Source organism: Leucopleurus acutus, assembly GCF_964270905.1.
Source record: "Leucopleurus acutus genome assembly, chromosome: 6".
Taxonomy (NCBI): domain Eukaryota; kingdom Metazoa; phylum Chordata; class Mammalia; order Artiodactyla; family Delphinidae; genus Leucopleurus; species Leucopleurus acutus.
This window is the reverse complement of record NC_139149.1, coordinates 86,616,013-86,639,036: the sequence shown is the minus strand read 5'-3', so window position 1 is coordinate 86,639,036 and position 23,024 is coordinate 86,616,013. Positions and strand designations below refer to the sequence as shown.

General features: G+C 37.2%; 1 protein-coding gene across 3 annotated transcripts in view; it reads left to right on the top strand.

Annotated features, from left to right (window-relative positions):
- RAPH1 (Ras association (RalGDS/AF-6) and pleckstrin homology domains 1) overlaps positions 1-23,024 on the top strand; it is a 97,352-nt gene that overhangs the window by 22,834 nt on the left and 51,494 nt on the right. For all 3 annotated transcript variants that reach the window (XM_082840793.1, XM_082840792.1, XM_082840794.1), the window contains exons 2-4: positions 10,636-10,755; positions 14,924-15,029; positions 15,847-16,352. In XM_082840793.1, coding sequence (XP_082696919.1) covers positions 10,636-10,755; positions 14,924-15,029; positions 15,847-16,352 — 732 coding nt within the window. The remainder of the gene's footprint in view (positions 1-10,635; positions 10,756-14,923; positions 15,030-15,846; positions 16,353-23,024) is intronic.

The following is a 23,024-nucleotide window of genomic DNA, read 5'->3' as shown; positions in this document are numbered from 1 at the left end:
AATTATCTGATGAGTAATTATTTTTCTAAGATGTTAAGCTTTTATTTCCGTTAAGTAAAACTAATTTTATGATGACCAAACTAACCTTAAAAAGTTAACTGAGGGCTTCCCTGGTGGCGCAGTGGTTGAGAGTCCACCTGCCAACGCAGGGGACACGGGTTCGTGCCCCGGTCTGGGAAGATCCTACATGCCGCAGAGAGGCTGGGCCCATGAGCCATGGCCGCTGAGCCTGCGCTTCCGGAGCCTGTGCTCCGCAACGGGAGAGGCCACAACAGTGAGAGGCCCACGTACCGCAAAAAAAAAAAAAAAAAAAAAAGTTAACTGAGTAAACCAGGCAAATGCAATTTAGGAATGGTAACACATGCATACATAATGAAAACCATATGTTGGAGAAATATGCAAGTGTTTTTTAGGGTTGTTAGGGTAAACTGCATTATTTTATTTGGTAAAAATATTTTCAACCTACGTTTTTTTCTCTAAGTTTATTTTTGAATTTTTAAAAATTCACACTGTGTTTTCCTAACTAAACTACAACTTCCTGAGGGTAGAGACTGTTCTTTCTTTTCTTTATCTCCCCTGTCTCCCTTCTCTCTTTTCCTTAATTTATTTTGATATAATTTTAGACTTACAAAAAAGTTGTAAGAAGAGTACAAACAACCCCCATATTCCTTTTACCTAGATTCACCTATTGTTTACGTTTTGCCTAATTATCATTACTCTCCCCCATATACATATTTACACACACACACACACACACACACATTTTTTTCTGAGCCAGTTAAGGATAAGTTGCAGACATTATGCCCCTTTATGGCTAAATTCTTTAGCGTATGTTTCCTAAGAATAAAGATATTCTTTTATATAACAGCAGTACAATTATCAAAATCAGGAAACGTTTCATTGATACAGTACTATGATCTAATCTATAATCCATAGTCAAATTTTGTCAGTTGTCCCAATATTGTCCTTTATAGCTTTGTTTATACACTTAACATTTTTTCTCTGGGTCCAGGATCCCGTCCCAGTATCAAACACTGCATTTAGTCGTCCTGTCTCCTTTAAAGGTTTCCTTTAATCTGGAACATATCTTCAGCTTTTCTTTGTGCTCTTGGCCATTACATTTTTGAAAACTACAGGCCAGTTATTTTATAAAATGGCTCTTATGATTGATTTAGTAATGAATTTTTGTCAGGAATACTACAAAATGATAATGTGTCTTCTCAGTGCATTATTACAGGAAGCATAAGGTTTCCCCCAATATTGATGTTGTTAAGTTTGATAACTTGGTTAAGGCAGTGTCCCTCCAATCAGTAATCTGTGGGGCGATACTTTGAGAATATGTAAATGTCACATCAAATATTCACCCACTAGTTTCAGCATCTATTGATGGTTCTTGCCTGAATCAGTTGTTATTGCAGTGGTTGCACTGGTGATCTTCTGTCATTTCTTCTATGTTAATTAGTTGGCATTCTACTGTAAGGATGAACTTTCTTCCCTTTTATGTTTATTTATATCAGTATAGATTTATGGATTCTTGTTTTAGTCAGTGTTATACTTTTTTTCTGTCATAATTTATTTTGATGCTTAAATTGTCCCAGAATAGGCTCCTGGGACACCCGCCCCCCCTTCCCCCCCAGGCTTGCTCCTGTGTCCTTATGACATGTCCCCATCTTTATTGAGCAGTTTTTGGCACTAGATGTTCTAGGGGCTCATCTTGTTATATTTTCTCTGCCCCAGCCCTGGAATCATTACTCCAAGGATCTCTGGTGACTTTTTGGGTAGAATATGTATTTAGAAACCAAGAACTGGGAACTAGGTATTCTAATTGCTACTGGGGTGTTACTGCTACGAGGCTCTTTCAGTAGACATACCTATAAACACACATACACATAATATCTGCCTTTATTTCTACCCCTCCCTTTATCTCTATCTGTTTAAAACCTTGAGTTCATACTGATGGTTCAAAATCCAATCCAAATGGTTTCTCTGCTGCAGGCTACAGCTGTCTGGCAGTCTCCCTTATCCCCCAAAGTATGGGCTGCCTTGAGGCGCTGCATTTCCTGCCATGCATTTGCCTGTCTTACAGGAGAATAGGGCAAAAGTGGAGAAAAACAGTAGTCGACCACCACCCTAATGAAGCTTTCAGTAATTTCAAGACAGTTTCTCCTACCCAATAGACTAGTAAAGTTGTAGCCTCTACTTTCAGTTGAACCTGAGAGTGCATGAACAGTATTAGCCATCTCCAAAGATAACTACATACTTATGTAGTATAGCAGGAAATGTCCTAAGTGTGGAGCAAGATGAATATCCCTGGAAGCAGTTGTGGAAGCCACACCTACACACACACCCACATATGTATATATACCGTATTAATTTCCTAGGGCTGCTGTAACAAATCGCCGCACACTGGGTGGTTTAAAAAACAACAGAAATAATTTTCTCACAGTTTCTGAAATAAACTTGAAAAGCTGGAATATAAATGAAAGAACTTTACACTTATTATTTTTTGGTTTTGTTTTTCAGTTTTTATTGTTTATTTTTTAGTTGCCCTGTGATTTCAGATTATGGTTTGTGGTATACTGTGTAATAAGTAATTATAAAATTGATCATTAGAACATCTTATTTCTGGGAATGGTAGGAGTTTCTTTGTAGTACATTGAACTAAGATTGTTTTTTCCACTTAGATAAGGAGTTCCTGTTTGGGGTTTAGTAGATTAAGAATATCTAGTATTATGAAAATCCAGTGTAAATAAAAGAATGAATATGGTTCATGCTGTTCAAAGAATTCCTTTACTAGGGGCTGTGTTTAAGTGCTTGATAAATAAAACATTAAATTAACAAAATTGCCTTTGATTCGACTTTTAGCTCTTAGGCATTATAATACTCTGTCAACTGTTACAAGAGCTCTTGCTTGTTTTTATGCTTCTTTATATGATCTTTAGTTACCTCACAGTTAATGTACATGATAGTGAAGAGGATGTGTTAGTTACATCCTGGGTTGTCAAAAAACAGAGACATAAATAGAGAAGTAGGTATAAGGGTGTGAATCACCTCCCCTAGTATTTCTCTTTCCTCTGAGTAAGGAGAGGTTCACAGTGGCTGGCCCAAGAATAGTACACCTCTGTATTTATTAGGGAGGTTCAGTTCCATGTGGAAACTTCACAAAACTTAGTTCCAGGTGTCAGCTCATTCCCAGAGGACCAGGCCATGCAAGTTTGCTCATGGCCAGTGAGTTTACTGGGCATGCTCCTGCAAAGCCTTTGAATGATGTAGTACTTTGCTTCTTGTCTCTTTCAACACTTAGGAGATGGTAGCTTCCTTTATGCACAGGCCTACAAAAGGAACTTTGTTCTTAGAGAATTTGTTAATCAAGATACCTCTATGTTTACCACCTTTCCCCATAGTTAGGATTAATGTTCTCTGAAGTCATGGAAGATATTTTTTGCTTTCTTTGTATCTTGCATAATGCTATTTGTAGCCAAGGTGTTTTGAAGTGTTGGACCCCAAGTAGAACTTGGGCCTTTTCTGTTGAGGGCCACTAACCTCCAGAAAAAACTTAAGTGATTGGTTATACAGAACTTTTTATTTCTTTTTTTAAACTCACCTGATTTATAAATTAATAACAAGCTATAAAATGATGTTTAAGAAAAGGCTCACACTGGAAAAGGATCCTCAAAAAAAGAACCTAGTGTGTTCATAGAACATAGATATATATAAATAAAAGAAACATATCAAGCCTGGGAAATTTAGAATTTGGGGAAAAATCAGTTTATGTTCTCACTTTCACATTTTTTGCAAAACTAAGTTACTTATGTAAAATGCAATAATTACATAAAAGAATGAATAATAAAACTAAAAATTTATATAACCATTTATCTGATTTCTGGGCGGAGAAGAATTTACTGAACAAAACAGTGTAAGAATGTTTTTCACTATTTGTACATTTGGTGACTTAAAAAAAAAAATGTTCAGCGGTGTCTTAAAAAAAAAAAGTCCAACGAAGTTAAAAGGTAAAACCTGAGGAAAATGTTGCTATACACACAACATGTTTAATATCTTAATTCTGTAAAGTGCTCATGTAAATTCAATTGGTTTATTTTATTTTATTTTCTCCTCTTCTTCTTTTCTATCAACCTTGCCTTTATATTGTTTCAATTGGTTTATTAAATTCCCAGCTTCCATTTGGGCCGTTTACACTTGCTACCATTTAGTTCACAACAGAACTGAGTTAAGAGTTGTAGGTCCAGAGAGAAACATAACCTCTTGGTGCCCTATTTAGATGAGTACTTAATAGCCCTCTATCCCCCACAGTTCTCACTTCATTTTACATTTTGTTGTGTCCTGTTTCTCTCCTTTGCCTTCTTAGCTCTGACTTCCTCCCTCCTTTTGATGGGTTCTCTTCCTCTTTTCTCGCCTTACTAAATTTAACAGTTTTTTTCCTTATTGTTTCTTTTGCCTGATTTAGGTTTCCTTCCTCTTGCTTTTATTTTGCAAGAGTTGTATCTTGCGCATTTGGGGGCACTCCTTGAACCTGGAAGTCTTCACAGCCCCCCTTCTCTGGTGTCTGTTTTTCTTTAGAATTATTTATCAGATTAGAGCGGCATAGGAGGTGTTTTTCTTTTTTTTTTGGAAATGCATTTCTTTTATTTATTTATTTATTTATTTTACTTTTGGCTGTTTTGGGTCTTCGTTTCTGTACGAGGGCTTTCTCTAGTTGTGGCAAGTGGGGGCCACTCTTCATCGCGGTGCGCGGGCCTCTCACTGTCGCGGCATCTCTTGTTGCGGAGCACAGGCTCCAGACGCGCAGGCTCAGTAGTTGTGGCTCACGGGCCTAGTTGTTCCGCGGCATGTGGGATCTTCCCAGACCAGGGCTCAAACCCATGTCCCCTGCATTGGCAGGCGGACTCTCAACCACTGCACCACCAGGGAAGCCTGGAGGTGTTTTTCAAAACTGTTTTTGTGATAGAGCTACTGAAACATAACTGGACATAAAGAACTGAAATTTATTTCTAAATAACTCTGAGAAGAAGCATGGAACTTTCGCTTCTTCCATGGAGGAGGAGTAATTAGGGTATGTTAATTAGGAGATCCTGATGCTACTTAGTTTTTTTATGGTCTTCGGGAGTACTTATTCTAGGTTGTTCTGCCTTTAACCAAATTGTGGTCGTGCAAAACTGCATTACTTTTGTCTTGGAAGTCCTCCCAGTAATTATAACACACTATTGCAGTTCTCAGACTTTTGTGGGCATAAGCAATTCCCTGGGGGGACTTGTTAAAAATGTCCCCCTCCTGGAAATTAGTATTCAGATCTTGGGCACGCCATTTTAAAACTGACTTTAAGAAGAAGCACCCCAGGTAATTTTGATGTAGGTCATCAGTAGACCACAGTTGGAATAATGTTGCCATATGGCATCAAGTCCAAACTCTTTGATATGGCTTATAATGTTGCCCCTACCTCCCTCTCCAGCCCCATTTTCCATGAGTCTATGCCACACATCCTATGCTTCAGGAATGTTAAGCCACCTAGAGTTCTCAACATGTCTTAACCTTTTCACACCTTTATATACCTTGGCACATGCTGGTCCCTCTGCTTATAACCCTCTTCCCCATCTCTGCCTTGCATATTCATTCTTCAGGTCTCTACTGAAGCATCACACCTTTCCTCTCTTCTTCTCAAACGGAATTAAGCTACACTGACATAACATACTCTATTATAGCACTTAACATAGTAGTGTTTCATCATTGTTGGTTTCCTGGTCTGTTCCCTACTAGATTATATGTACTTAAGGATGGAGTCTGTCACGTTGATCTCTGTTCCCCCAGTGTCTGGCACATGGTAGACGTAGAGTAAGTACTAAATAATATCAAAGCTTCTCTTGCCTCTTTGGAACATTAAGCATGCTAGAGCTAAAGAAATGCTGTAGTAGCAGCTCTGCACTCCTGTATTCTGAGAGTTTTCACGTGTTTTTAAGTATAGAGCACTTATTTTTACAAAAAGCAATTATTCTTTAAGTGCTTTTACAAAAAGCAAGTATTTTGAATTATTTTTGAATTTTTGAATTAAAGGGACAAAAAGAGTTCGGTAATAAATAAGGCACCTTTGCTATATACCGTGTATTTTTCTTGCCACTTGAGTATGTGACTTGTATAAGTTGTACTTCCTCTCAAGACTTTAATTTCTGTATCTGTAATTCTCTCTAACTAATACCCACGGTGGCCTTCTAATGGTCTTTCCCTTTTCTAATAACTCTTATACAGGTACCACGTCCTCTGACTAAAATACCATTTCTCCCCCTACCTCCTTCATTTCTGTGTTTAGTTCTTCCCAGTTGCCTTCTGGAGGAAAAAAATAGGTTTGGCTTTCAAGGTCCTGTATGACCGGGTCCTTTCTTAGTCCTTGACCTTTAAATCTCACTCTTCCTTCTTGTTTTATTTGACAGTCTCACAAAAACAGACCTTCTTCTTTGCTCTTTATAATTAGCCCTACCTGGAATATATTTATCAAATCCTTAAGTCCTACTCTAAGCCCCACCTTCTTGATAAAGATCACCATTCCATCTTGCAGTGAGGAAATTGAATAGTGAGCCAAAATATCTTCCAAGGGGAAGGTTAATAGGGAAAATATGCTTGCATGTTTTAACTTCATGGAAAATTTAGTGGGAATAATATTGTTTCATACTAAGGCATACTAAATGGATAGTTTTGTTATGTGTAGTGGAGCTTACTATGTATATTATACGTTTTTCACCTGTAGTAATTGAAGCACAATTATTCACTGTTATTTATGAAATGAAACCAACCAGCATAAAATCAACTATGGATCATTCCCCCATTACTTCTGTTTTCACTTCATTAATAAAATAAATGTCAACTAGTTTAAAATGTTAGTTATTATTAGCTGTAATCTATTATTTTTCTGTAATAAACATGAGTTTGAAATAATATTCAGGCTGACTAAACTTTCTCATTACCTGAGTCCTAACTTCCTCGTTTTTTTCCAGTTGGATGTTTGCTAGGCATCTCTCAATCTGTCTTCAAAACAGAATCCACATTCTTCCTTCCTCTGCAACCTGCTCCAAGGAACAGCAGTGGGCAGGACTGTGTGGCTGGAGGGGAGAGTGGGGAGAGTGGGAATAGAGGTCAGAGAGGTCCCTGAAGGCCAGGATCACTCAGGGCCTTCTCGACCTGCCAGCGACTTTGGGCTTTGTTCTGTATTCAGTAAGTCTGCACTTTGGAAGCGTAAACCTTTTCATTTGTGGCAGGGTACATTTGTTCTTTAAGGAAATAGTTTCCCTCGGATATAATGGAGCAGGGAATTTGAGTGAAACCTTAGTACGTTCCTCCTAAAGTACCTCCTAATTTAATAGAGTAATTTAATAGTATTTGTTCTAGTATGTATTATAGTTTCCTTGGGCCTATTTCTACATCATTAAGGAAAAACATCACATTAGAAGCTATCCATTTAAATCCTTTTTTTAAAAATTTTTTAAACATCTTTATTGGAGTATAATTTCTTTACAATGGTGTGTTAGTTTCTGCTTTATATCTAATTAATTTTAAAACAAAATTTGTAAGTTCTCTTTTCTTCTTAAAAAAAATTTCCCCTTTTTGTTTGGAGGGACAGTTGACTGACTAGTGTATAATTTAATTTGCATTTTCTGCTGTCATCATTTCCAGCAGGGGCATTATGTTGGGAAAATTCAGGTTTAGAATTGTGATTTAATTGGAGACAGGATTGATATATAATAAGGAGTGAATTGTCTTACCAGATTTGCTGACTTTTAGACGGTGCAGAGCCTATAAACTTTCTTGGGGCTCCTCATTTGGTGTGTGTAGTAAACAGAAACAATGCCGTATTGGGGGTAGGAGAATAAGGATTAACATCAGCTTCTAGAGAATGGAGAGTGCTATTTTAGAGTATAGATCCTTTAAGAAATGTTGTAGGACCTAAATTTTTATTGGAAAAGTCTCCGAATAAAATGTCTAAAGTTCATTTTTGTAAAATAACCCATGGGGTGACAGAAATTCAAGAAAGGACAAAATTGGCAAAAGTTACATAAATAGTAAGTCTAATAGTTACTTTAAATTTTTGATTTATTTTATGACTCTGTCATTGTTCCTTAGCATATGTTCCTTTACGTGAGTCAACAGTAGTCTAGATAAAACAAAATTCTTAAAATATTTGAGAGACTTTTTAAAATCCAAATAATTATTGGGTTTGAATAATAGGAAAAAAAACTCACAGAACACACCAGACTTTGGTGAGGAGTCTGTAGTTCTATTTGGATCCATGACAATTTAAAATATTCATATTCATTTTGAACCGTTTAGTGTTTGCGCTGTAAAATTATGTTCATATTGTTTCATTTTTTTTCTAGTGTAGCATCTTCCTTATGGACATTTGCAATGTGTGCTCAGAAGGGAAGCGTAGGCGTAAGTGTCATTATCTCAAAGCAGAATTCTTCCTAGAATATTTTTGCTTCTGGGTTATTGCAGTGTTTAGTTTTGAAGATTAGGGAGGAACAGGAAGTTGACTGTTAACGTTCCCAGTTATGTTGCTTGTTGGCCCTCATTATGAAGACTGAGTATTACTACTCTTAGATGTTCTCATACTAGCAACTGTTATTCAAATAATTAAGTCACCTGGTGAGATGAGGTTTTTCTTTGCACTAACTTTTTGTTTTTAATGGGTTGATAATGTTTTTTAAAAAATTATTTATTTATTTTTGGCTGCGTTGGGTCTTTGCCGTGCACGCAGGCTTTCTCTAGTTGTGGTGAGCGGGGGCTACTCTCTGTAAATAATTCAATAATGAATGAAAATCTTAGAAATAGTATTAATACAAGTGAACTATAAAATCCAAATGTCTTTAAGAGCCAAATTTATGCATTGGAAAATTAGTTGATCCATTTTCCATTTGTCAAGGTAGAATGCCCTGATTTATACATGCTTATAGTAGTGAAATTAAGAAATGAGAATCTCTTAAGTGGTTAAATGGGATATGATCTGATTTTCAACATTATTAGAACTAAATTCAGTTTTGATTTTGCAACATTATTTGACTGTTTCTACAAAATTTTATATGGTAAAATAAAGTTTAAAATTTAACTTCATGGCACCTCATCAGATATCTAAAATCCTTATGTATCTCATAACTGTATTTAAGGACTGCAGAAATAATTTTGTTGATTGCTGCTTTGGAGGTATAAGATGTATATAAATTCTTATTCTAGATTAAGGATATCTTTAATCTCTGAAGAACTGTTCAAGCTAACTGACAAGTTGTATTCTGAATATTGCCTAGATCCACTAGAACAAAATTTGTGTTTTCACAAATGTGAGTCAAGAGTCTGGCATGTACAATGAAGATATTCATTGTGTCCCTGGGAAAGTTAATGGGTGTTACTCCAAGTTGAAGGAAAAGGATCTGTGGTCAAGTAAATTTGGAATATGTTGGTTTAAGCAAAGCTAAGCTTTACTGAAGATTTCTCAGAGCATTTAATATTGAAATATTTTATATTAATCAGATTAATCTTACTTTAAGAATTTTAAGTATCTGGTCAGTCATTGATCTTACTTTGTTTCGTGTAATCTTTTCCTCCTTTCACAAAATAATATGCAAGTTCCGTGTCAGATATCACGTTATTTTTTTAGTGGGAAGAAAGAAAATATCTCTTCTTTCAAAGGACTTAACACGTGAAAAGTCACCACATGTAGGAAATTATGTATATGAATTTCATGTTTTCAATTCCTGTTTTCTATTTGAATTCTAGTTCCTTGAATTTTGTAGGGACTGATAGGGAAGTTAGTAAAAGACAAATGGGGTAGAAAGTAAGAGTAAGATAGAAGGAAGAACTAATTCAACAAACTGAACTAGATTAAAGGTGTTTGCTTTGTCTTTTCTCTGAAATGCTTTTTGGACTAAGGTTTTCATGATACATACTTATTTGAACAAATTTTTACAGAATAAATAAGATAATAACTTGCTCATTAAAGTCTTCTGAAATTTTTTTTTCTGTGGTGTTTGGGGGTGTTGCAGGATCTATTAGTGGAAAGAACTGTACTACTTTAATATCCTGTGATTAATGGGAGTGGTCTGTGATCTAAAAATCATTGTTGTGGGCTTCCCAGGTGGCGCAGTGGTTGAGAGTCCGCCTGCCGATGCAGGGGACACGGGTTCGTGCCCTGGTCCGGGAAGATCCCACGTGCCACAGAGCGGCTGGGCCCGTGAGCCACAGCCGCTGAGCCTGCGCATCCAGAGCCTGTGCTCCGCAGCGGGAGAGGCCGCAACAGTGAGAGGCCCGCGTACCGCAAAAAAATTAAAAAAAAATAAAAATCATTGTTGTAAAGCAACTATACTCCAATAAAAATTTTTTTAAAAAAATCATCATTACTTATGATTCTGGTTATAATCTGATACCGTTTGTTCTTCTTTCACAATTTCCTAAAAATTTGAGACTTAATTGCTCATTTCTACTCGTTAACCTTGTCTCCACTTATGATTTCGTTTCCTTTTATAATATAATCTCTAGTTTTTAAAGTTTGACTCCAGAGAGTTGCGACATGTATTAGAACATACACTGCATGATTTTTCAAGTTCAATAGTTATTCATTATACACAAATATCTGTATTTCAGATGGAGCAGCTGTCAGATGAAGAAATTGACCATGGTGCTGAAGAAGACAGTGACAAGGAAGATCAGGACCTGGACAAAATGTTTGGAGCCTGGCTGGGGGAGCTAGACAAACTCACTCAGGTTAGAAATTGTGCTTGAAAAACTGGTTGAGGATTTTAAGTCATCACTATGTGCCAAAACTTTACTGTGTAGACATGAGGATATGAATATAGTTTATGTTTTAAAATACTGCTATAAAGGGAAAATGTCCAAAACATTAACAAGTAAATGAATAGTAACTCTAGAACACAAGATATTGTCTTCTGTGGTTATTTTAAGGAGTTAAAAAAAAATGCTTTTGACAGAGGTTCTGTGCATCTAGAGGGATTTCTTAAAATCTGTTTCATAAATTGAGTTGCTGCCTAAAAAGTTTTAAAGCCTAAAATGTAAAAAATCTAAATTTTAGCAAATTTAGTGAGTATGAACACATTTAGCAAATTTAGTGAGTATGAACACATTTTACAATATAAATAATATCCTCACATGCAGATATTTTCTATTACATGATTCCAGAATACTGACAAAATTTCATCCCCGGCTGCATTTGAAAACAGTGGCAGAGCTTTTTCATTTTGTTTTATTGGATCTTCGGTTTTAAAAAAAAAGAACGACTTTACCCTCCAAACCAGGTCACTTTTTAGAATAAAAGCGTATACTATTACAACCCCAGTTAATACATTATATTCAATATATATGAAGATAGTTATGTTTATTAAAGCAACGTTAACTTTATGACAATGGGAAAGAACATTAGAACAAAACTTATTTTCACTCATACTTAAATAATATCTCCGGGAAGAATTTTTGTGTAAATTGCTAAGTATGAGATTTGTTAACCAGTAGAAAAGTAGGTGGTAAGGTGGAAACTTAAAGTACTAGTTTGTTTCTGTATCTCTTTCTATAGCAGTCCGGGATTGAAACTGAGAAACTCTTCATGTAATTCTTACTAGATCATTTTGAAAAGCAGACATGTTTGTGACCACAGCCTGTTAATGATGAATTTTGAGAAGAACGCTTTCAATCTTGCTAGGATTTCATAAGGATCATGCTCTTCATCTCCTATCAGAAGAAATAACAGTATTTGTGGTGATAAAGGTCTTTTATGTAGTTACCAAACCATTTCAGTTTAATTCTTAATTTTTTTTTAAAAAAGTGATTTTGGCATGGAGATGATGACTAGGCTATGCAGTTCTATGCTGAGGAGAAAAAGGAAAGAGGAAGGAAAGAAGAGGAAATAGAAAATGATAATGCTTGAAGGAAAGTATATGAGGGCCAGCTGTTATGTGTGGGGTTTCCTTTTTTTTTTGGCCATGCTGCGTGGCTTGTAGGATCTCAGTTCCCTGACCAGGGATTGAACCCAGGCCACAGCAGTGAAAGCCCGGAATCCTAACCACTTGGTCACCAGGGAACTCCCAGGGGTTTCCTTGACTGTGGGTTTTATTGTCCATCCCTGGAGAGGGGCCAAAAAAGAGCAAAGACAGGTAAATATCAGTCTAGCCACTCTGGGTGGAGTAGCCTCCATGCTACTCCACTGTAGGTGGCATTTCTACTGAATACAATAAAACCTTGTATTCTTCCCTATATTTTAAATTCCCTGACATACAGATGTGAAGAGCCATTCATCAAAAAAGTTGGCTCCTAAACTAATGCTGTGACAGTTCTTTTTTTATGTATGAAGCTGTCTTTAGAGAGAAAACAGGTTAAAACTATTGCATAACATGGCTCGCTGCTAGCAAGTTGCTTTTTAACACTTCAGAAATTTTCAAAAAATATTTTACTTACTAAGTTGGTGGCTGAAACTTAAATTGTTTATTTCCTCATTTTAGTTAACTACAGAGTCATCTGTGCACCTGTATTACCCAAACGATGTTAATGGATTTTCAACTTTATATTAAATCAGTTTTAAGTGATTGTTGAATCATCTGAAATTGTTTGCAAAATTTTATATGTATTTGCATTTTTCTGGAAGAAGATTCATGGCTTTTATCACATTCTCAGTGACCTCCACTCCCACCCTGACTCCACCCCCTGCCCAAAAAAAAAAAGTTAAAAAAACCACTCTACTAGATTACCCATTTCTTGGCATCAAGGAGTATTTCTTATTATTTCCCTTTTTGCCCCAGCACCATGGACACAGCAGATTATTATAATAAGTATTTGCTTATTTAAACTGATGAATAGATTGAGTTTTAATATGTTTTCAATTATATTCAGGTTTTACTGAAAACATTACCTACATACTATTCTTCATTTCCACTTAGAGAAGGAGGATTAGACCTTAAATTGCAACAGCAGATTTTGGTTTGAAGTTGAAGGAGAATTTCCTAGCTGTTTCCCGAAACTTTGAAATAAGACACTGAATGGCTGTGGATCTCCTTCAGATGATAGCTTTAAAAACTGGATGTTACAATAGCCCGGAGATGGAAACAACCTAAGTGCCCATCATCAGATGAATGGATAAAGAAGATGTGGCACATATATACAATGGAATATTACTCAGCCATAAAAAGAAATGAAATTGAGCTATTTGTAATGAGGTGGATAGACCTAGAGTCTGTCATACAGAGTGAAGTAAGTCAGAAAGAGAAAGACAAATACCGTATGCTAACACATATATATATGGAATTTAAGAAAAAAAAATGTCATGAAGAACCTAGGGGTAAGACAGGAATAAAGGCACAGACTTACTAGAGAACGGACTTGAGGATATGGGGAGGGGGGAAGGGTGGGCTGTGACAAAGCGAGAGAGAGGCATGGACATATATACACTACCAAAAGTAAGGTAGATAGCTAGTGGGAAGCAGCCGCATAGCACAGGGAGATCAGCTCGGTGCTTTGTGACCGCCTGGAGGGGTGGGATAGGGAGGGTGGGAGGGAGGGAGACGCAAGAGGGAAGAGATATGGGAACATATGTATATATATAACTGATTCATTTTGTTGTGAAGCAGAAACTAACACACCATTGTAAAGCAATTATACCCCATTAAAGATGTTAAAAAAAAACACAAAAAAACAAATAAAAACTGGATGGACACTATCTAAATGGATTCAGTTGAAACAATAAAGAAGATAGCATTCTAATCTAATTCCATGATTCTACAAATAGACTATTCAGCATTCTTTTTCATTTGAAATCTATTTGATAATTATAAAGAGAAATTAAAAATTTAAAAGACTAGTCGTAATATTTACAAATTTATTTAAATAGACACTAAATAACTATTGACCCTTTCCCTGAATTTCTCTGTTGTAAACGCCTTATCTTCCTTATTGTAGAAAGGTTGGAGAGAAAAAAGTGTCATTTAAAAAGATGGTGAGTTGGGACTTCCCTGGTGGTCCAGTGGTAAAGAATCCACCTTAACAATGCGGGGGACGCAGGTTTGATCCCTGGTCAGGGAACTAAGATCCCACATGCCACGGGGTAACTAAGCCTGCGTGCCACAACTACTGAGCTCACGCGCCTCAACTAGAGAAGAGAAAACCCGCACGCCATAACTAGGGAGAAGCCTGCATGCCTCAACGAAGATCCCGCATGCCACAGCTAAGACCTGATGCAGCCAAAAATAAATAAATTAAATAAATAAATAATTTAAAAATCTTAAAAATAAAAAGGTGGTGAGTTAACTTACAAGACACCCTACCCTGAAGTTCAGTGTGATTGAAGACTTAATCACAGGCAATATAGCTGGTTACAGTTTGCCCTCACCTTAGTAGAGCTTGCAAAGAACAAGGACATTCCATCATTGTTTGAAGTTGTAGCCATTAAGATCTAGGGTCTCATAATTTTGAGTCCAGAATTGTGCCTTATCTCCAGGGTAATTCATTCCAAGAATGAGGCTCTGTTGGACCAAAAACAAATTCCTTTGAGGAGAGAGAAAACAGAATTCTCTGCATTATTTCTTAATCTTACCATGCCCATATTCATGTACCTAGCTTATTTTATAGTGAATTTATGTAAAACGAGCTCAGTCACTATCCTTGATGTATTCAATATTTGGAAAGATATTTACTCCAAACTGTAACTATCTCAAGTGCCTTAAGTAAGCATATATCTAAAAATTGAAGAAACTATAACCAAAATGATATGAAAACCAATTATACTTTTCCTTAATGCTATTACTTAGAAGAACTTTGGTTGTATTAACTATTATACGACAGTTCACTTAATCATAAAAAAAAACTTTATTCATCTTTTTATTATAATTGAAGCCTGAATTTAATATGACTTCTTAAACTTTGTTTTTTAAAGAGTTTGGATTCTGACAAGCCCACGGAACCAATAAAAAGATCTCCTCTTCGCCAGGAAACAAACATGGCCAATTTTTCTTATCGTTTCTCCATATACAACTTGAATGGTAAGATGTAATTGGAAATAAAATGTAAAACAATGTATTAAGTTATATAATGTAGAAATAATACAGTAACAATTACAAATAGCTCAATATAAAAACCATATATGCATAACTTGACTGAGTTCTTATATTTCTTGATTTGTACATTTTATTACTAATTCAAATCATCACAGAAAAAAACAAACTGGAACATAACTAAAATAGTTTTCTAGTTGAGTTATTAATAATTGACAAAGTACATACTCAGGTAGAATCCTACAGCACACTTAATTGCATTGTTGTATTTTCACTGGAATAAAGTCCAGTGAAAGTGAAATTACTTGTTATTAATTTAAAACCAGCCCCTCTGGCCTTTATTTAATGAACTCTACCTAGTCAGCTTTTAGTTCTTGGAACTGACATTTCAATCTGTAATTTTTTTAGGGCTTAACATTTCTCTTTTTATGCCCTCAGATCTTTAGGTATTAACATCTCCACCAGGGCAATATTAACAACTTAGAGCCTCTGGTAAAAAATTGCATGGGGGATGTGGTTAAAACCACGGAACAGTATACAATTTTTCCATTATTTTTATCTTTCAACTCATAATTTTATTCTCCTCTGATTACTACAAATCTTAAAAGATGGACTCTTTGCTTCTAAAATTTTCTCTTGGAATTTAAAACAAAAAACTGTTAGAAATCCTGTATTTGATAGGCGTTAGGCCCAATAGGATGAATTTGTTTGCTTTTCCCCTGGCATTCATTAACTGATTTATAATAGAATGTATAAATTCTAATTCATTGTGTTCTGGAAACATCATGTATGTTGTTCATTGCAGAAGCTCTGAATCAGGGAGAGACTGTGGATCTGGATGCCCTAATGGCCGATCTTTGCTCAATAGAGCAGGAGCTCAGCAGTTTTGGTGCAGGCAATAGTAAGCGTCAAATCACAGAAACAAAAGCCATTCAGAAGTTACCTGCTAGCCGACATACATCAAAACATGGCACCTTGAAAGGATTGTCTTCTTCGTCTAATAGGATAACTAAACCGTCTCATGCCAACTACTCCCTGGATGACATCACTGCACAGTTAGAACAGGCCTCCTTGAGCATGGATGAGGCTGCTCAGCAGTCTGTACTAGAAGGTACTAAGTCCTTAGTAACTAATCAGCACAGGAGAACAGCGTCAGCGGGCACAGTGAGTGATGCTGAAGTACGCTCTATTAGTAACTCCTCTCGTTCAAGCATCACTTCTGCAGCCTCTAGCATGGACTCTTTGGATATTGATAAAGTAACACGCCCTCAAGAACTGGATTTGACACATCAGGGGCAGCCAATTACTGAGGTAAGTGGATGGAACTTTCTTCCCTGGTATTTCAGTATTACAATAAGGAAGAAATGATATTTTAAAAATGCAGTTCTAATCAACTTTCCTGTTTTTTCTACATTTAAAGTTTGTCAAGAATACCTCTGAGCTAAGCTTTAAAATCAGACTACAGAATATATTACCAGATATAGCAGTATCATAAAGATGATTAAGAAGAGATTTAGTTTCTTCAGTTTTATTCTTGTGACTATTTGAAGTCCTTAAATTAATGTCAGTTGTATCACATGATTAAAAAACTTGAAATATATTTAATGATATTTTGTAAAGTTATGATAGCTATTAAGCTGAAATAATTGCTTTTCTAATATATGTTTATTACAAAATAACCATTTGAGAAAATGACTCATATCCCCATTATAATTCTCCCAGATTCTAGCTCTCAGGGTTTACTCCATTTTATTGTCAAAGAGTTGGTGTGATGTAGTGAAAAGAGCCACTGGGCTTGGAATTGGAAAACTTGGTTCCAAGTGTTTCACTACCCATCAGACCTACATGAGTTATTCAATCTTTGTGAACTTCAATTTCTCATAAGTAAAGTGGAGCTAATAGTACATGGTCTACCTTCCTCATACGGTGGTTCAGAGAATCAGAAGTGATATGATATGCATGAACAGATTTTAAAAGATGAAGTTTTTCTGGATGTGATGGGGTGAGGGTAAGGAATGGATCTGTGATAAAATAAGTTTAGTAAAAGCTGAGCTTGATGAAGATGAATTCTTTATTGAGTTTTTTTCATCAAGGAGAAGGCAATTTTGTTATAAGGCAGCAGCAAGAAAGAAGAAAACCTATGGGGCAGAATAAAGCCAGCCTTCCATTCAGTTTATATATATAGTGCTCTCTAATACAGGGTAAAATAATTTATATTAATCAATACGAAGGTAAAATCTTATAAAACGTTGTTTAAGGAATTGCAGAGAAATTCAAAATTTACACGTGTTACTCAATATTATTGATCTTCCCACCATTGATTTAATTCATTAGGTTAATTTCCATCCATCAGTAACTCTTGGTATCCACTAGTACTTTGTTCTAGGCACTGTGGAGCACAAAAGAAGCATGAATCATGGTAGTTTGGAGATAAATTTAAGTTTTATTGCTTGTAAAGAAAGTTAGCAAATTACATCAAAGAGTAAACTTTCATTTATTTAAAATGAAACTTTTCTAAGCGGTATATATTCTATAGAGAACTTGAAAACTTATTTCTACCTTGTGATACCTGGGCGTTATATTTAGCACCAGCTACTTAGCATGCATCACTTATATCTTTTAGGCTTACCTGTTGGGAAATGAGCAATATTTTATTAGGGATGAGCTTGTTTGGTTATTCTGTGTTTTGTGTGTTGATATTCCTTCTTTCCAATCAGATTATTTTGAGTTGGGTCAAAATGCATGAGGACAGGTTATGAACTAATTAAGAATCTTGGTGTGTATGTGTGTGTTTCCATCTGTAAAATACACTCATTATAAGGTTCACTCTGTAAAGTACACTCATTGTAAGTAACAATTGAAGAGCAAACAAAGTAAAAAGTGAAGTCTTCTAGCAAACACTTCACACAGTATCTAGTGGTATCCATGGGCAAGGATACCAGTGTTCAATGGTATAATATTTAATATAAGACTTTAGTATAAGGTTTGGTGAGTAAGCCAGCAAAAAGCAGGGAAAGGAGTTAAAAGTCTTCTCTGTCCAGCCTGTTCTTTTGCCTTGCCCAGGTGGGTAGAAAAGTGGCTTAACAAATCTGGAACTTGTTTCAATGTACTTTTTTTTGGATCTAGTCTGTTCTAATGCAAACCAAGAAAACTAAGGGAGGCTTGCTAGATCCCAAACCAGTGTATCAAATTACCACCAGACTCAAATACAATTTTTTAAAAAATACTTTAATTAGTTTTGCATGCATGGAGTTAAAGAGTCATATAGTTCTAGGGACTTCCCTGTTGGCACAGCGGTTAAGAATCCACCTGCCAATGCAGGGGACAGGGTTCAATCCCTGGTCTGGAAGATCCCACATGCCGCGGAGCAACTAAGCCTGTGTGCCACAACTACTGAGCCTGCGCTCTAGAGCCCGTGAGCCACAACTACTGAAGCCTGCGGTGTGCTCCGCAACAAGAGAAGCCACCGCAATGAGAAACCTGTGCACCGCAACGAAGAGTAGCCCCCCTCGCCTCAACTAGTTAAAGCCCGCACGCAGCAACGAAGACCCAATGCAGCCAAAAATTTTTAAAAATAATAAATAAATTAATTTAAAAAACAGTCATATAGTTCTAAAGAGACTTGTTACCAAAAAAACTTTGCTACACGTGCACACACACGCTCATGCACCCTGTATTCTGCTCGCAGAGGTAAGTGCTTTCTACTCTTTCAGCTGATTCTTAGTGTATTTACCTATCATTAAATCTATAAGTATATCGCTATTTCTTGATTTTTTTTCAGTTGTATGTATTACCTACTGTCTTCTCACTTTGGAAATTAGGATATAGTTCTCCTTAGACAGTTCCCCTCTTTTCTCCCCTCCCGTTCCCCCATCCTTCGAATATATTTTGGTTGGGTAACTATTCAGTGTTTATATTATCATGACTGTATACATGCAATTTACTGCTAAACTGTATATACTTCTGTTACATTTCCTTTTGGGGACATTACCTTTGCTTTTCCTGGAATTAAGAATTGTCTTTAGATTTCAAAATAGCTTTTTGTATGTTTATCACTATTTCTACTCCAAACTTTCTCCCAGTTGATTAAATCTCTTACTTGGTTTGAACAAAATTGGTGTTCTATTAATTTCATCTTCTTAAAGTTCTTCTTTGTCTTTTGTAGTCTTTATTCTAGTATCATTCTTAGGTCTTTTCTCTCAGGTGGGTAAGCTTCTCCAGAGAAGATTCTTCCAATCCCCTGCATGGAGGGCATATGCTTGGCTGCCAATGCTTTAGCACTCATTTGGGAAAGAAGGCATGGGATGTGGAGTGGTCCTTAACACACCTTCCATTTAATCCTTTTAGGTCAAGGCTATTGACATCTGGGCTACATAATTCTTTGTTGTGGGAGCTATCCTGTGCATTGTAGGATGTTTAGCAGCATCCCTGGCATCTACCCACTAGGTGCCAGTACTACATACATCCCTTCAGTTGTGACAACTAGAAATGTCTCCAGACATTGCTGAGTGTTCCCTGTGAGGCAAAATCGCCCCCATTTGAGAATCACTGTGTAAGTAGAAAGGGTTAATAATAGCAGGTCTGAGCCCTTTTTTTCATGGGAAATGACCTTGGATTTTCCTTCTCCTGGCATTCTTTACTAGAAACTTGATTAATGAATATATAATGTATCCAGGTAATATTGTTTATTGTAAATTGATGCTGATTGGTGAGTGCATATGGATCAGGAAGACTGTGAGTGAACTATAGAAGCCTGTGAAAAGACACTGAACTTGACTCCTGTTGTGCAATGTGTGACTCTTGTAGGTGAGCATGAACATATCCCTCCAGGGGCCCTGGAACCTACACTCATTGGCTGTTAAAATATGCTCCTGGTTCCTGTGAAGCATGGAGTTTCCCTAAGCCAGGGTGATTTCTGTACTTATTCACATGATCTCTTTCTCTTACAGGGTCCAAAAAAGGCCCCTGCTGGGCTGTATAAACCCCTTCTGAAGATAGAGTGCCTCATGCTAGCATGCTGTCTGTGTCTTTGTCTTTCTGCAGAACTAAATGAACCTGGTGCCAAGCTGTGGTCTTTGGGGTCCTATGAATGAATATCGGTCTGAACCTGAGACTGCTGCTGGTGGCAGGAAAGGAGGAAATCTGGGAATTAACTGCTTTCTTAAATATGCTTTCAACCAGTCCTGCTTTTAGTCCCACCTTCATTCACTTCTGCTGATTCTGGAGTCATTTGAGGCTACAGAATGTAAACTGGGGTGCTCCTCTGCTTTTCTCCAGTGCTGGCTTAGCATTCAGCTTTCCTTGGGCCTGCTGAGTGTTTTTTTTACCACTCAGCCATATGCTTTCTGGCTTCCAAATTTTTGTCATGTCTTCCTATGAGTTTGTCTTTAAAACAGCAGCAACAACCAAACCCTTTATCTATGTTTTAGTGAGATTTGGGGAGGGATTGGAACTACCTCATTGGCCATTCACAGTCTCCTTTTCATGTCTACTGTCTCTTGACCTTGGAGTGCCCCAAGGTGCAGTCCTCAGACTACCTTTCTATCTGTATCTACTCCTTTTGTGATCTTACACACTGACAACTCCCAAATTTTAATATCCTATCATTTATTTAAGGCACATTTCCCCCCGCTACATCTTAGTTCCTCTAAAAACAATGGTTCTCAACTGGGAGCTATTTTGTCCCCCAGAGGGCGTTTTTGGCTGTCAGTGATAGAAGGGTGCTCCTGGCATCTGGTGGGTAGGGGCCAGGGGTGCTGCTAAAATCCTGCAATGCACAGGACAGCCTCCACAGCAAACAAGTATCTGACCCAAAATAGTGCCAAGATTGAGGAGCCGTGTTCTAAAGCAGGTGGCATCGGTCACTCACTGTCAGCAAGATGGCAATTACACTGTGTTGTGTGAAGCTATCTGTTGACAGTTTCTGATAAAGATCAAGAAATACCAGCACTAAATCATCTTGGATTCAAGGGAATACAGGTTTCTTTAGCCAGTGCCTCTCCCCTGAACTCCAGGCTCATGCATCCTATTTCTAATCAGTATCTCTATTTGGTTATCTAATAGGTAACTCAGATTTAACTGGTCTAAAACTGAAGCCCTGATTTTTTTCTCCCAAACTTATTCCTCCTGCAGTCTTCTCCATCTCAGTTAATGGCTATTTTGTCCTTCCAGTTCATCAAGCAAAACCCTTGGAGTCTTTATCTCCTTCTCTTTTTTTTTCCCCCACCCTGCTTCCAATCCAGCAGCCAGTTCTGTTGCCTTAACTTCAGATTATATCCAGAATTTGATCACTTCTCACCACCTTCACTGCCACCAAGCCAACCCTGTCTTGATATAGATTTTTGCAGTAGCCTCCCGATTAGTCTTCTGTGTTCACTGTTCCCTTACCAGTCTGTTATCCACATGTCAGCCAGAGTGGTGCTATTAAAGGTAAGTCAGATCTTGCCCCTCCTCCTTTCAAACCCAAAGGCTTTGTATCTTAGTATAAAACCAAAATCCCTACAGTGGCCTGCAGGGCCTTACCAGATCTGCTTTCCTGTTGCCTGCTCCTGTATTCCTTTCTTTCCTCCCTCCCTTACTCTGTCAGCCATACTGCCTCCCAGTTGTTCGTTGCCAGAAGTCAGAGCTTGCCTCAGAGCCTTTTCGTTTGTCCCCCTGCCTGGATGCCCTTCCCTGTGATAGTACCCCTTTACTACCTTTAGGGATTTGCTCAAAAGTCACTTTCCCAGTGAGGCCTTCTGTGATCACCCTATTTTAAAATTGAACTCCTCTTCCTCTGCCCTGTGATACTTTTTATCTCCCTTTTCTGCTTTATATTTCTCTTTATTTTATCACCATTTAAAATACTATATATTTTACTTTAAAAAAAATAAATTTATTTATTTATGTGTGTATGTATGTATGTTTGGCTGCGGTGGGTCTTCATTGCTGCATGCAGGCTTTCTCTAGTTGTGGCGAGCAGGGGCTACTCTTCATTGCGGTGCGCGGGCTTCTCATTGCAGTGTCTTCTTGTTGTGGAGCACGGGCTCTAGGGCCACGGACTTCGGTAGTTGTGGCACGCAGGCTCAGTAGTTGTGGCTCGCGGGTTCTAGAGCACAGGCTCAGTAGTTGTGGCGCATGGGCTTAGTTGTTCCGCGGCATGTGGGATCTTCCCAGACCAGGGCTTGAACACGTGCCCCCTGCATTGGCAGGTGGATTCTTAACTACTGTGCCACCAGGGAAGTCCTTTACTTCTTTCATCTTGCTCATCTGTCTTCTCCCACTTGAATGTGAGGTCCAGGAGGAGAGGAAATTTTTGAAAAATTTCTTTGATTCCTGATGTGTCTTTAGCACCTAGAACATTATTTGGCTCGTAAGAAGCAGTCAGATATTTGAATGAGCATTTAAATATATGCACATGTTCAATCCATCTTTGTCTAGAAGTCTTGCACTCTAAAATTATCAGCAATTATTTTCTTTCAAGATAGTGGGCGGAGTGCCATGAGTGAAGTAATATGTAAAAATTCTGATAGTGAAACTTTTTTTTTAGACCCCACTAAGTTCTTTAGAGGAAGTAATTATACCTGTTTTAAGAAACCTAGGACAGAATAGTTACTTACACTGAAGTTTGGTGATACAAATACCAGTTGGAAAAATCAGTTTGAGATTGGTACTATTTCGTCTTGGGGATGTGGGTATTCAAACTGCCCATTCAAAAATAAATAATTCTGTGGCTTATCTTTCTGCCTCCTTGCTCTCTGAAGCCAGCAGGGATAGGCACAGTATAATTTCACATCAGGGAGAGTATGTCTTTTACCCCTCCTTTCTCTTTCTTGACTTTTGTTGAAATACTGTGCTTCCAGGCACTTCACATATGTTTATTTCATTTAAGCTTCCCGCTATCCCGGGCATTATTCCAAAGGAGATTAAGTAGGTCAAATAACTGGGAAGTCTATATTTGAATTCCAAAACTACATTTGCCTCCCAACTTTTATCAGTATCTTA